Source organism: Piliocolobus tephrosceles, chromosome 18 (assembly GCF_002776525.5).
Source record: "Piliocolobus tephrosceles isolate RC106 chromosome 18, ASM277652v3, whole genome shotgun sequence".
NCBI lineage: Eukaryota > Metazoa > Chordata > Mammalia > Primates > Cercopithecidae > Piliocolobus > Piliocolobus tephrosceles.
In genome coordinates, this window is record NC_045451.1 from 63,651,093 (window position 1) to 63,667,128 (window position 16,036).

General features: G+C 35.7%; 1 protein-coding gene across 3 annotated transcripts in view; it reads left to right on the forward strand.

The window, feature by feature from the left end:
* SMCHD1 (structural maintenance of chromosomes flexible hinge domain containing 1) overlaps nucleotides 1-16,036 on the forward strand; it is a 151,870-nt gene that overhangs the window by 103,115 nt on the left and 32,719 nt on the right. For 2 of the 3 annotated variants that reach the window (XR_002735005.3, XM_023228532.3), the window contains exons 35-39: nucleotides 6,016-6,103; nucleotides 7,435-7,566; nucleotides 8,961-9,113; nucleotides 14,619-14,745; nucleotides 14,907-15,026. Coding sequence is in view for 2 of the 3 variants with exons in the window: in XM_023228532.3 (XP_023084300.1) it covers nucleotides 6,016-6,103; nucleotides 7,435-7,566; nucleotides 8,961-9,113; nucleotides 14,619-14,745; nucleotides 14,907-15,026 (620 nt within the window). In the remaining variant the exon portion in view is untranslated. The remainder of the gene's footprint in view (nucleotides 1-6,015; nucleotides 6,104-7,434; nucleotides 7,567-8,960; nucleotides 9,114-14,618; nucleotides 14,746-14,906; nucleotides 15,027-16,036) is intronic. The other variant, XM_023228533.3, reaches the window with a different exon arrangement.

Consider the following 16,036-nt stretch of genomic DNA (forward strand, 5'->3'; position numbering starts at 1 on the left):
TGCCTAGCAAATACCAGATTTTCAGAAGAAAAGCAAGTGTGTAGCATCAGCCATATTAGCACAGTGGTTTAGGCAATGTGAGCCACTCATGTCAGTTAAAGGTCAGAACCCTCCTGAAATCTAAACTCACAGATGTCTGCCAAGGGCCTGTCTTGCAAGCAGGCCTTTCTAAGGATGGCACTTTAGGTTTGCTGTGTTCTTTTTGTACAGTTATACATGGAATTGATTTTTTTTTTTTTTAATGTATAGTGCGGTGGCTCACACCTATAATCCCAGCACTTTGGGAGGCAGAGGCAGGCAGATCACATGAGGTCCATCGAAAATGGTATCTCCTGAAACATTTTTATTTTCTGTTGTTTTTGGTTATAGAGATGCAGTTGATTTATGTATATTGACCTTGTAGCAGTTATCTTTGTTAAACTCCTTTATTTCTTATTTTATTTTAATTAATTTATTTCTTTATTTAGAGACAGGGTCTCACTCTGTCACCCAGGTTATAGTGCAGTGGTGCAGTCATGGCTCAATGTAGCCTTGACCTCCCAGACTCAAGCACTCTTCCTACCTCAGCCTCTCAGGTAGCTGGGACTACAGACCCACACTGCTACACCTGATTTATTATTTCATTTTTTGTGGAGACAGGGTCTTACTATGTTGTCTCGACTTGTCTGAAACTCCTGGGCTCAAACAACCCTCCTGCCTTAGCCTACCAACTGGCTGGTACTATGGGCCCACACCACCACACTTGGATAATTTTTTAATTTTTGTGGACTCAAGGTCTCATTGCTGGTCTTGAACTCCTGGGTTCAAGCAATCCTCCTACCTCCGCCTCCCAAAGTGCTGGGATTACAGATGTGAGCCACCACTCCTGGCTCTAATTTTATTTGTAGATTCTTTGGGATTTAATAAAAATATCTGTGATTTATAATAGTTGGTTTGTTATTTTCCAGTTTTTGTGTATTTTCTTTTTCTTTTTTTTTTTGGAAGCGGAGTCTCGCTCTGACACCCAGGCTGGAGTGCAGTGGCGTGATCTCGGCTCACTGCAAGCTCCGCCTCCCGGGTTCATGCCATTCTCCTGTCTCAGCCTCTGGAGTAGCTGGGACTACAGGCACCTGCCACCATGCCCAGCTAATTTTTTGTATTTTTAGTAGAGACAGGGTTTCACCATGTTAGCCAGGATGGTCTCGATCTCCTGACATTGTGATCCGCCCGCTTCAGCCTCCCAAAGCGCTGGGATTACAGGCGTGAACCACCGCGTCTGGCCATGTGTTTTCCTTTTCTTATCATACCACAGCATCTTGGATTTACAGCAAAATGTTAAATAGACATGATGAGAGTGATCATCCTAATCTGGTTTCGAATCTCAAAGGGAACATTTCATCATTCCACCACTAAGTGTGATGTTTGCTTTAGAGTTTTTCTTTTATCAAACTGTTCATTTCTGAGTCTTAATAAGTCTTTTATCAAACTGTTCATTTCTAAGTCTCAATTGTAAATTGACTTTAGATTTCATCTATTGAGGCAATATGTGATATTTTTCCTTTAATTAAAAAAAAATATCCCTTAAGACTTTGTTCCTTTACTTTTTAATGTGGTAATTGTAGTACATTAGTTTTCTGAATGGTCAGCCAACCTTGCAATTACTGGAATAAACCCAATTTTATCATGTTGTATTATTTTTATATATTGATGGAGGTGTTTTGGTAATATTTTCTTAGGATTTTTGCATCTACCTTGATGTTTGAAATTAACTTGCATTTTCTTTCTTACAAATTCTTAGTTTGTTGTCTCCATCATGTAGGCCTCACAAAAGTAGAAAGAAATTTTCCCTCAGTCTTGGTTTATTCTTAGGAGGATCTTATATAAGAGTGCTATTATTCCTTCCTTAAATGGTGATAGATTCATCAGTGAAGCCATCTGAGCCTGGTGTTTTTGTGGAGGAAAGATTTTAGTTATGGATTCAGTTTGTTCAAATTCGGAAGTTACAGAACTATTTGTATTTCCTGTCTCTTGCTCAGTTTTGATATCTTGTAATTGTCAAACTATATTCTTTTTTTTTCTTTTTGAGACAGAGTCTCGCTCTTTTCCCAGGTTGGAGTGCAGTGGCATGGTCTCAGCTCACTGCAACCTCCACCTCCCTGTTCAAGCGATTCTTCTGCCTCAGCCTCCCAAGTAGCTGGAACTACAGGCGTGCACCACCACGCCTGGCTATCAGACTGTCAATTTTATCTAAATTTTCAAATTTGTTCTTCTTACTGTTCTGTTTATTTTCTGTGAGATCTGTGATGATCTCTCATTCTTGACACTATTTGTACTCTCTTTGTGGCTTGATTAATCTTAGTAAGAGATTTCAAATTTTTAGATCTTTTAAGGAACAAACTTTGGGCTTTTAAAATATGTTTTATATGTTTTATTATTTAATTTCATTTAATTCCTTTGCATTTCATTTGTTCTTTTATTAAAACTGCTTGAGAATGTTTTTTAGCTCATATATTTTGGTCACACACACACAACATGTATATGTGTATATGCGTGTAGAGCTGTACATTTCTAAGCATAGCTTTAATAGCATTCACAAGTTTTATATATTTTATTTTTATTAGTATTTGGGTCAAAAATTGTTTTGTCTTTTTTTGAACCAGAGTCTCGCTCTTTCATTCTGGCTGGAGGGCCATGGTGTGATGATAACTCAGTACAGGCTTGAACTCCTGAATTCAAGCAATCCTTCCACCTTAGCCTCCTTAGTAGCTAGGACTGCAGATGTGTATACCACCACACCCAGCTAAGTTTTTTTTTTTTTTTTTAATTTGGTAGATATGAGGGCCTCACTATGTTGCCCAGATTGGTCTCAAACTCTTGGTCTCAAGCGGTCCTCCCACTGCAGCTTCCCAAAGTGCTGATTACAGGCATGAGCCACTGAGCCCAGCCTTGGATTAAAATATTTTCTAATTTTCATTGTGATTTCATCTTTTGACCCATGGCTTATTCAGATGTTTACTGAATTGTGAAATTTAGTCTACCCTGTATGATTTCAATCCTTTGAAATTGTTATTTGTTTTTGTGCTGGGTATACAGTCAGTTTTTGCATATGTTCCAAATATACTAGATAATAATGTGATTTTTGCATTTGAGGTACAGTGTTCTATATCGTTTATATTTTTTTGTCTGTTTCACCTAGCAGTGTAGTAAATCTCCAAGTATGAATGAAGGTTTGTCTGTTTTTTCTCTTAGTTTACATAAGAGAAAAAATACGTATTTTGAGGCTTTGTTATTAGGTACATACAGACTTAATTATATTTTTCTTGCAAATTAAACCTTTTATTATTATGAAGTATTCTTTTTCTCTAGTAATGTTTTTTGCCTTAAAGTTTACTTCGGTAACAGTATACCAACTTTCTCCGTGAATGACATGCAAAAGCCACTTTGGGAATCATGAGGGTTAGTGTTTGTGTATATATATATTCTTTTAAGTGTATCTTTTGTAAATTGCATTATTGGATTTTTTTCCTGATAATCTTTGTCTTCTCATTGAAAGTTTAGGTCTTACATATACCAATTTACTTGGTTTTAGATCTGTTTTGTTTTCTGTGTGATCCAACTGTTTTTTCCCTTCTCTTTCCTGTTTTCTAATAGTCATTTTCTGGTAGTTATACCATCTTTCACTGTTCTCCAAGTGATTTCCTTGGAGATTTGTAACATGTATACTTGAAATAGCAATATCTAGTAATAATTTGTATTTTTTTTTACCTTCTTGAGCAGTGCATGGATCTTAGAACATTTACTTCCATTTCCTTCTCCCAATTTACATGCCTTTTTTGTTGTGCATATTAAACCTATCAAGGCATCATTTTTATCGCTTATAATCAGTGTTTATTTAGATTTATTCATTTATCCTTTATGTTAATCTTTAACTCAAGGCTTTCATCTGGTACTGTTTTCCATCTTAGGAAGTTCCTTCAGTATGTCTGCTGGTGATGAAATATGTTATTTTTACCTGAAAATATCTTTATTCCACCTTCATACTTGAAGGACATTTTTACTGCATATGGTATTCAAGGTCAGCAATTTCTTACTGCCATCCTTCACTATCTTCTCATCATTCTGTTGTCAGTCTCATTATTGTTTAAAAAAAAAATGTATCTTCCCTCCTTTGGTTATTTTGTGGTGGTTTCCTCCCCTGCCCCCACCCCATCCCCTGCCCCACAGTTTTACTGTGATATGTCTGTGTGGATTTCTTTTTTACATCCTGCTTGGTTTTCACAGGCTTTGATTTCGTGGTCCTCAGTTTTAAAAAATTTTGCCATTCTTTTGCCTCTCTTCCTTCTAGATGATTACTTTGAACTATCTTCTGTTAACTAATTCTCTCTTCAGTGACATCTAATTTTCTGTTAAATCCCTCCTTCAGTTGCCAATTTCTGTTTGACATTTTCAGTTAATCTGTGTATTAAAGTCTGCCTAGAGTTCCTTTAGGTCTGTTGTGATTTTCTCTTGGTTTCTGTTGGTTTTCATTCTAGTTCTGTCCTTCATGTATCTGGTGATTCTGTTATTGCTGTACTAGACATTTTATTTATGAATATTTATAGAAATAATTGGATATGTAGGATAAGAGTATGTTACATTTGCTTCTGTCCGTTGTCTGGGCCACTACCCATCTGTATTACCACTTCAGTTCAGTTTCAGAGATTGACATGATTAAAAGCCAAGTTGCATTTCTTTTGCAAGCTGGTCTGCTTTAGGTTTACCTGTGCTGCTAGAATTTACTCCCAGGACTAAAGCATCCTTAAATGTGATATTCATCTCCCAGGGCCTCCATTCTATCTTATATTCTACTAAGTTATTTTTTACTTTAGCTTGTTAACTCTTGAACATTTTCAAGCAAATTTTTTTTTTTTGTACAGCTGTTTTCATCATGAAGGGTTGGCCTGCCATTTGGAAGCAGAAATCTGTTTTCTTTCTTTCTGGAGATAGAGTCTGACTCTGTCACCCAAGCTGGAGTGCAGTGGCGTGATGTCGGCTCACGGCAACCTCTGCCTTCCGGGTTCAAGTGATTCTCCTGCCTCAGCCTCCTGAATAGCTGGGACTACAGGCATGCATCACCATGCCTGGCTCATTTTTGTATTAATAGTAGAGATGGGGTTTCGCCATGTTGGCCAGGCTGGTCTCGAACTCCGGACCTCAAGTGATCCGCCTGCCTTAGCCTCCCAAATTGCTGGGATTACAGGCATGAGCCACTGCGCCCAGCCTTGTTTAAATTTTCAGTATAACTTTCTTAGGTATTACCATCTCAGAGAAAACAATATAGAGAAAGGTTAAATAATTTTCCTCAAGGTTGCATAGATGTTACAGTGCCAGGATATGAATTGAAGTACGTATTCAAAACCTGTGCTTTGTACTGCATTGAGCCGGTATTTTGAGAACGTGAATGACATGCAAAAGCTACCCTAGGGATCATGAGCCACGTTGCACATATTGTAGAATATTATTCATATTTTCATTGTGGTAAAGCATGACCAAAATAGGTTAATAAGTGTACCTCTTCTTAGGCATTGAGTTCATTATTGATGATTGATTCACAGTAAATGCCTTGTATACATAAATATTTCAAATAGTACTTGAATGGAAATAAAGTTACATAGAAGAGCAGCAGGATGTTCTATAATTTTGAAATACAAAACTGTCGCTTAGAAATTTATAAAGTAGAAATGAAGCAAAATTTACTTGACATATATCAGCATTTTTGATGTATTTACTGCTTTCTCAACTTCATATTTCTGTTCTTTCAACTTTTACCGTATCCAGCACTTTTGTTCTGAATGTTTTGTAAAAGAATGTACAGGTAAGAGGAACCTCGGAATTAGCAAGAAATATTTGTTGAATGAATGAAGGTCAATATAGTGTTAGTAGTTCTATTCTTCCTACTCATTTGTTTTTGTGGAAAGAACAGAAATGTTGACTCTTTGAATTCCTTCCCCCTCTATACAAACTTTGTCAGTAATCTTAACTTTCTTTTAAATTTAGGGATAAAGTAATTCCTAATAAAGTGGGGACATATTGTATCCAGTTTGGTTTTATGATGGATAAAACAAATATTCTCAACAGTGAACAGGTTTGCTTACTTTTTTAATATACCACAGTTAGCTTTACGTTTTCTTTTTTTTCCCCTTGGTTCTGCATTAAATGAAATAGCTTCATGTTTTCTCATTTAGTTTATGTATGAAATATTTTGTTTAAAAGTGATTATTGGATGTGAAATATAAATAATTCAATTTTCAGGAAAATTAGTATAGAATATGTTTAAATTTGTCCAATAATTTGACCTGTTACAGGAGTCACATTTCCAGTTCTCTTTATATCAAAGACTCAGCATTTTAGTGTGTAGTGTCATAAAGTTGCTCATATCAACCATGCATGGAAAATATTAGTAACATTTCACACAGCCATAACAGAGAGCGAAATTATGTCCTTTGCAGCAACATGGATGTGGATAGAGGCCATTATCCTAAGTAAATTAACTAAGAAACCGAAAACCAAATACTGCATGTTCTCCCTTACAAGTGGGAGCTAAACATTGGGTACACACGGACACAAAGATGGGAACAGTGAACGCTGGGGATTGCAAAAGAGGGGAGAGAGGGAGGTGGGCAAGAGTTGAAAAAATACCTATTAGGTACTGTGTTTGCTACTTGGGTGACGGGATCATTAGAAGCCCAAACCTCAGCATCCTGCAATAATACTCATGTAACACACTTGCACATACACCCCCTGAATCTAAGATAAAATTTTTAAAATAATAAAAGTTAGAAATTAAAAATAAATAGTATTTCAGTTATTAGATTCTGGATAGTGATATATACATCATCTACATTTAATACTGTTGGTATAGGCTGGGTGCAGTGGCTCACGCCTATAATCCCAGCACTTTGGGAGGCTGAGGCGGGCAGATCACTTGAGGTCAGGAGTTCGAGACCAGCCTGGCCAATAGGGTGAAACCCCTCCTCTGCTAAAAATACAAAAATCAACTGGGCGTGGTGGGCGCACACCTGTAGTCCCAGCTATTCAGGAGGCTGAGGCAGGAGAATCGCTTGAACCTTGGAGGTGGAGGTTGCAGTGGGCAGAGATCACGGCCACTGCAGTCCAGCCTGGGTGTCACAGTGAGACTCTGTCTGAAAAAAACAAACAACTGTTGATATACTAATTTTTTTAATTACCTATGTTTTTTAATACCTCTAAGTTTGTTCTTAGAGATGGCTGTAAACATCCAAAAATTAACCTGACCTAACTTTTATGCTGAATTTTAAAAGCAAGTTGATTACTTTTAAAAGATTAATAGAAATAAATTTTAGAAGGTAACATTTAATTTTATTTAGTATGTGCCATTCTTATGTCTTCCCTTATAACAATATGTTGTTAATCAGAATGTCTCTTTTATTTTTTAAGGTTATAGTTGAAGTCCTGCCTAATCAACCTGTGAAGTTAGTACCTAAAATTAAACCACCTACACCAGCTGTTTCTAATGTTCGCTCAGTTGCCAGTAGGACCTTGGTCAGAGATCTACATCTTAGTATCACGGTAATGTTTATTTTCTTCCAAAACTACAAAGGGTAACAAGAAAAATTATCTTTGATTTTAGGGTACAAAATTATTTTTGTGGATTCTGTCAATTACTCCGATTAAGGTTATAGAGAAAACTTGTGCAGATGAATTAAATATTTGTAAGTATCTTTGTATTTGAATACAAATAGAGTATATATAACATTATACATAAAATGAATTCAGATGTGCTAAGCAGAACTGACTCAAAATGCAGAAATCTCAATCTGCCTACCTTTTTTTTGAGACAGGGTCTTGTTCTGTCACCCAGTCTAGAGTGCCGTGGCACAATCATAGCACACTGCAGCCTCAAGCAATCCTCCCACCTCAGCCTCCTGGGAAGCTGGGACCACAGTTGCACAGCACCACACCTGGCTAGTTTCAATTTTTTTTCTGTGGGGTTTTGCTGTGTTGCCCAGGCTGGTCTTGAAATCCCGACCTCATGTTATTCTCCTGCCTCAGTCTTCCAAAGTGCTGGGATTACAGCTGTGAACCACCACACCCAGCTGCTACCATTCCTAATACATACCTTTACTCACCTTTTTTGTGTATATATCACGAATGAGTGTGAACTGTATTGACTCTTCAATGTCCAGTTCACTGAGGGGACAGAAGGACATAAGTTTTGTTTTGTTTTGTTTTTTTTTTTGGAAGTGATCTGCTCTGATGACTCCTCATAGTTAAGAAAGAAAATCAGAGCTCCTCCAAGGCTGCTGATTTCATGAAACGTAAGCAGCAACACAGCTGTCAAAAATACTAACAAAAACATGTAAAACACAGTAGTGGAACTGCACCTGTATGGAAAATTCGGTTGGTGGGATACTTACCTACTTCCAGTTTATTTTCCTGTTTTAGATGATTGGTTATTCTTCCCCAGACATCTCTTCTTTTCCCAAAACATCTTGTTGGGGTCAACAGTGCCGTAGAATTACTCCAAGGGTCTTTGATTCTCATATAAGCACCAAACATTGTGTGAAACACATATAGGCCTATTGGTTTTCAAATGTATACAGCTGCTGCTGGTGTTAATAAAATAAAGTCACTACAAGTTTATAATAACTTTTTATTAATCACTTTTCACATCAGTAGGTGCTAAAAGTATATGAAAAGGTGATATTTTAAAATGGGAGTCTTTGTAATTTAGTAAGGTAGGAACTGTTGTATTAGGTGGAAGTCTCTTGTTCTTTTATAGTTTCTGGAACTATTTCTTGCCTGTGGAACACTCAAACTTAGAACTGAATTCTGTGCTTAGATTAAGAAAGATACAGATAATTTAATGTTGGGGGCTCTATGTCTTATTTCTGATTTGTACATGCTCTTCTCTGGGTTTACTCTTCTGATCATTTTCTCTGTTTTCCATTTTTTGTTTTAAGGATGACTACAACAACCATACTGGAATTGATTTGGTTGGCACTATAATAGCCACCATTAAAGGCTCTAATGAGGAAGATACTGATACCCCACTCTTTATCGGGAAAGTTAGAACACTTGAATTCCCCTTTGTGAATGGTTCAGCTGAAATCGTGGTAAATTTTTTGTATCTTTTGGTAGATAGGATTTCTGTATTTAATGTTTTTAACCACCATATTAAGACACCTTTTTTTTTTTGTATAGCTATGGAGATGCTCTAATCATAGCACTAAATTGGAAAGTCAGCTGAAATATTTTCTGATTTTGCTATTACAGTTGAACCCAGGATCTTTATAAGTAAGACTCCCATTTTTCCTATGGGATGACAGCTTTTTCTGATTCTAGTTGTTTTTAACTTTAGTGACGATACATGATATTTTATGTTTCATTGAAAAGCTGCCATTATGTGGATAGAAACAAAAAATGTAGCCCAGGTAAATTTTAATTAAATAACTTACATTTGTTACTCATTTTTTTCTAAAATGAAAATAATTTTATTTGTATTTTAAAAATACACAATGCAAGAACTTCCATAAATAATCAAGATATTGTCACCTGTCAGAGATAATAGATGATTAGCAATTTCATATTACCTTCCAGAGTTTCGGCATATACACTAATGCTGCCTGCGTACCATGTGTGTATATGATTTATATACATGTTCGGAGGGCGTAAAATTTCATTAATAGAATTGTGCCTTTATAAAAATCTTTTCTGGTTTAACATCTCTAATATATTCTCAGTAAGAGTAAGCCTACATCATTGTACGTTAATGACCACCATTTATTTGATCAATCCTTAGTGAAATTTAGTTATTTTCTAAAGTTTGTTTTTATCAACAGTGCTTCCATTAGCTTTCTTCTATGTACAGTCAGCCCCCCATATCTGTGGGTTTCACATCTGTAGATTCAAAAATAATTGGGAAAAAAATTTCATCTGCACTGAATACATACAGATATTTTTCTTGTCAGTATTCTATGAACAATACAACAACTATTTTCATAGCGTTTTATTAGTTATTACTAGTAATCTAGGGATGATTCAAAGTATATGGAGTATGTGCATAGGCTGTATGCAAATACTACACCATTTTATATCAGGGATGTGAGTGTGCATGGATTTGAGTATCTGTGGCAGTCCTGGAACTAGTACCCCACAGATACCGAGGGATGACTATATATCTTTTTGTATATATTATTTAAGAAATTACTAGAAGCAGAATGTGTTAGAGATAGGATATGCATATTTTAAACCTTTTGGTAGTTATTGCCAATTGCTCTTCAGTTTATATTCCTGCCAGAAGTATATGTCCATCTTACTCATATTAGCAACACTATATATGTGAGCAGTTTTAAAAATTGTAACCAAATAGCTGATTAAAAATTTATTTTTGTCACTACTAAGGTTGAACATTTTTTGGCTTTAATCTTTCTAAGATTGTTTACTGACCATTTCTTTTTGAATTTTCATTTTTTTCTTAAAAATATTAGTGCTCTTTGGTATGTAAGTACTTTTTCCTGAGGTGTTTTTTTGTTTTGTTTTCAGAACTTTCCTTTCTTTATATTGGAGGGGCAGATCATATTCATAGTGCTATCTCTGATATCCTTATTTCTTTAATTTTTGATATATCTGGATTTTATTGACCCTTTTTCAAATCCATTAATTTTCTTTATCAGTAATTCTAACAGTACTAATAGATATGAAATGTTACCTTTTCTTGTATTTTTGTTGTTTTTCATTTCTGTGTCTAACTCATTGCAACATCACATTGTTTCAGTAAAATTAGGCTTAGACAGTAGGAGCCTGCAAGCTGTACCTCTCCTGAAGACTTGTCAGTTGGTCTGGCAGTGGCTGACCAATACAGCATTTTCATTTTAATTAATTTCCAATATTTAAAGTTCTGGAGTTTTTAAATAAAACTCTGCATTTCTGATTTACTTGGTAAAATCTAAAGATCTGGCAACACTGGGTGAGGATTGTCTTAGCCAACTGTGTGTTCACCCTGAACAGTGACTGCTCCTCTCAGTGCATCTGCTTTCCAGTCAGCCACTTCCATGCCACTTCTTTTCATTTATTGACATTGAGGACGTATATATTTACCACTTATATTCACACTTGTTCTTCTGTTTTTATTATAGTGGAGAATAAAGTAAAATTTTCTTGTGCTCTAACAAAAATTAGGTAATGAAAGCCACGTTGAAAAACAAAGGAGAGACATACTTAACATGCAGAGTGGGTTTGTATTGGAAAAAGACATCTAGTCCACTTTACCTGTTTTCCTATTTAGCTATGTCCAGTTTTCTTGGCCCCCTTGTAGTCATTTGAAATTGGTAAGCCTGCTGTATATACTCCTGAGATTCAGACAGAGATTTGGTTATTCCCCAGCAGCTGTATATAAAAATCTCTTCACATCATGCATGTAAATGTACTCTTACCACTAGAGGTCCCTGATATCTCACTGAATAAATAGAAAACTCAAGTCCTTCTTGGCTCCTGCCTCACATATTGATTTAGTATGTCTGGAGCAGAGCTCTAAAATCTGATTTTTAACAAGCAGGTGATTCTTATCATTAGGGAAGTTCAGGAAACACTGGTCCAGAGCACAAGCAGTATTTGTAAATGTTCCACGTTAGTGCTTTGTTTAAAGTTACAATCTAAATTTGTAGTTGCTCAAGTTTGTTAATTGTGCTATTCAGATTCACTGTATTATTTGCCTACATGAGCTGGACGTTTCTGATGGCAGTGTCTTAAGTTTCATTCTGATATGCATTTGTTTGTTTCTCATATGCCAAATTTCCGTTTATACTTGGATCCAGTTTGGGACTCTTCAGTTCTCTTTATTTCTGTTATTCTGTTTATCCTTTTTTCTTGGTAGGTATGCATCAGGGATTAAAAACTAAAACTTTGAGATAGGAGATTCCTCTTTAAACAAGACAAAAAGGAAAAGATTATATTTAACTACATTAAAAGTTACACTTTCCGCCAGGCACAGTAGTTCATGCCTATAACCTCAACACTTTGGGAGGCCAAGGTGGAAGGATTGCTGGAGCCCAGGAATTCAAGACCAGCTTGGGCAACATGGCAAAATCCCATCTCTACAAAAAATAGCCACGCATGGTGACACACGCCTATAGCCGCAGCTACTCATATGGCTGAGGTGGGAAGATAGCTTAAGCCTGGGAGGTTGAGACTACAGTGAGCCATGATTATGCTACTGCAATCCAGCCTGGGTGACAGAGCAAGACCCTGTCTCAAAAAAAAAAAAAAAAAGGTTACACTTTATGTACTGTAAGCATATCTTAAACAGAATTAAAAGAAACAGTGACAATGTGTTGATAATTGTTGACACTGGATGATCAGATTTATTATCTGATTCTGTATTAGAAAAAACAGTCTTTAAGGCAGTAAATTGAGGAGAAATACCAATTTTGCTATATGCAGTCATCTCATCACTTAATCATGGGCATATGTTTTAAGAAATATATCATCAGGTGATTTCATTGTTGTGCAAATATCATAGAGTATACTTAAACCTAGGTGATATAGCCTACTATACACCTAAGCTATATGTCATAACCTATTTCCTTTTTTTTTTTTTTTTTTTTTTTTGAGACAGTGTCGCTCTGGTCGCTCTGTCACCCAGGCTGGAGTGCATTGGTGCACTCTTGGCTCACTGCAGCCTCCGCCTCCTGCGTCCAAACAATCCTCCCACCTCAGCCTTCTGAGTAGCTGGGACTACAGGCACGTGCCCACCACAACCAGCTGATTTTTGTATTTTCAGTAGAGACAGGGTTTCACCACGTTGGCCAGGTTGGTCTCACACTCTGACCTCAGACGATCCACCCACCTCAGCCTCCCAAAGTGCTGGGATTGTAGGCATGAGCCACCACGCCCAGCAGCATAACCTATTTCTCCTAGACTACAAACCTGTACGGTATGTGACTATACTGAACACTGTAGGTAATTTTAATATAATAGTATTTGTGTATCTAAACATAGAAAAGGTATAGTAAAATGCAGTATTATAATCTTTTGGGACCACCATTGAACATGTGGTCCTTTGTTAATGAAATGTTGTTATGTGGTGCATGACTGTGTTAGATACATATAATTAGAGGACGGATACATTGAACAGATTTCTAAAGCCTAAGGAACTACTTGCAAATCAATCAAGAAAAAAGACAAACCAGGAGAAAAATAAATGGGCAAAGAATATGAGCAGGCAATTAATGGAAAAGAAAATATAAATAACATGTAAACATAAGAAGCATGATTTCAATACCACTCAGGGAGATATTAGTTAAAATAATAATGACTGCTTTTTAATTCTCCTTTTTAGAAAAAAATATATGATTGATATTAAATGTTGGCCAGCATAAGGGGAATTTGGCACTCCCATACACTGCTGGTGAGAGGATAAATTGATACAACTTCTTATGAGGGAAATTTGATACTTACCTTTTAAAATAAACTTGTACTTCTCATTATTCATCCCAGAAAACACATTTGCAGAGAAACATTTGGAGATATATTTTTGCTATATTATAGATAATTGTTTAAAAATTGTAAACGTACTAAATATTCACCACCCGATGAATGAGTAGTATAGTATAATGTACTATGCATAAATTTTAAATTGGCATCTATACATTCACATGAATTGATCAAATCGAGTGCTGAAATCAAGCTGCTAAAGTATAAAGTATACATTACTTATTTTTAAAATGCAAACAGTATTTTTTAAATACGTGTTTGCATTTGTGTAAGTCTGTTGAAAACCACATTCAGAAACTGGCAATTGGTTTAATGGTGGGCTTGTATTCTATATTCTTTGGGAAAAAGTCTGTGAGCTATAATTTATAATTTTATTTCATGGATTGACCTACAGTGTCATATTGATTTAGATTTTTAAAAAATACTGCTTCTTTGTAAATTGTATTGTTATAGTCTAAACAAAAACAGCTACTGTCATTGTTTCCCATAGAATTGTGTGGAAAAAAATCATTTCAGATAAAAATATATTTGTGTCATTTACTAGTTATATGTTATGGTCTTAAAGTATATCAAAAGATTTTTTGTCCATTAATGAGAAAAACACAATTTAAAAAATCTTTAGAGCTTTTCAGAATCTCTTGTTCTGTCACCTGGGACTTTGATGGGTCTATTTCCATGGTAACAGCTGTAACTTAAACTCAGCATTGGGCTTTGTGATTGTTTTTATAACTTTCACACTATCAGCTGTTTCATGCTGCTTTCAATTTAGAGGTTAGAATCAAGAAGATTTTTTTACAGGTCAAAACTGTAAGCAGCCGTCAATATTTCTAATGTGAAGGAAATAACTTTTTCTTGAAATTTTTTATTATATGTAATTTTCACATAAGCTGTTTATTGATACGATCATTTGGCTTTCAAACCAATACCAGAAGGTAAAATGTTTTATGTCTTGGGTAGTGTTGGGTGGTGATGATGGTTTAATGGAATCTTAAGGATCAGCCTATGCCTTTGGCCTTTAAAATTAACCACTTACTTGAAAATAGAGCATAATGAGTTATGTAACATTTTTATGTTGAAAGATTTCTTTTTAAATCTTGTTTTCCCCTGTTGTTTGTTTATATGTACAGAGTCTGGTGCTGGCAGAAAGTAGTCCTGGAAGGGATAGTACTGAGTATTTTATTGTATTTGAGCCCCGGCTACCACTTTTATCAAGAACCTTAGAACCATATATCCTACCATTCATGTTTTACAATGGTAAGTGTCTAGGAAATAAATGATTAAACTCCATTGTTAGTGATACTTTAGATAACCTTGTTTTGCTTTCCATTAACATGGTTTTTATTAGCGATTTAATCACATCATGACATATTTTAGAAGTCAGTTTTTACATTAAATTATCTCAATTTTTTTCTTAGATGTTAAGAAGCAGCAACAAATGGCAGCACTTACAAAAGAAAAGGACCAATTATCTCAGTCTATTATTATGTATAAAAGTTTATTTGAAGCCAGCCAACAGCTTCTTAATGAAATGAAATGTAAGTCATTTTGTATTCAAGACAAAAATTATGCTTTGGGGAATGATGAGGCAGGAGGTGAAATCGTGATACACAAACATGCTTTCACTTTCCTAAACCACAAGTAAAATGTAGAATGTTGCAGAAAGGTGGTAATGATGGTTGATACTGTCATTGAGAATTCTTAAGATGAAGTATTTCTTATTTTAAATAAATTTGTATCCTGCTTGCTTATAAAAAATTGACACATTCTGTTAGGAATGTGGACCTGTGGAAAATTTAAGGCTTTCTACGTAATAATAATGTTTATATTTAGCTCTGGCTTCTGGCAAAAGATACTGGATAATATCACCAAGGGAGTGATATATAATGTAATTTTTCATTTGACTAATGAGCTGTATGTATTTTATTCAAACATCTGCAGTTTGTCATACTATGGAGGTATCTGGGGCAGCACACACTGATACTGAAATACATAAATTATTCTTGAGTCACTTCACAGAACATTTGCTGCAGTTTTTTTGTTTTTGTTTTTGTTTTTTGAGACACAGTCTCATTCTGTCACCCAGACTGGAGTGCAGTGGTGTGATCTTACTCACTGCACCCTGCGCCTCCCAGATTCAAGTGATTATCGTGCCTCAGCCTCCCAAGTAGCTAGGATTACAGGCACACGCCACCACGCCTGGCTGATTTTTGTATTTTTAGTAGAGACAGGATTTCACCATGTTGGCCAGGCTGGTCTCGAACTTCTACCTCAAGTGATCCGCCCACCTTGGCCCCCCAAAGTGCTAGGATTACAGGTGTAAGCCACCACACCCAGCCTACGTTTGCTGCAATTCTTAATAATGTTTCATATAATTGAAAGACAAGACATTTTCTGAGTTGTGCTCTATCATCTCTTCCCTTTTCATTTGTCATATTTTTTTGCTAAGGTTTTTGACTTTGTGTTAGTTATTTTGATCAAGTTAACCAAGAAATATTTACAGCTTGCCTCAAAGTACTCACTTTCGTGTATGCCTGTACAAGATCAA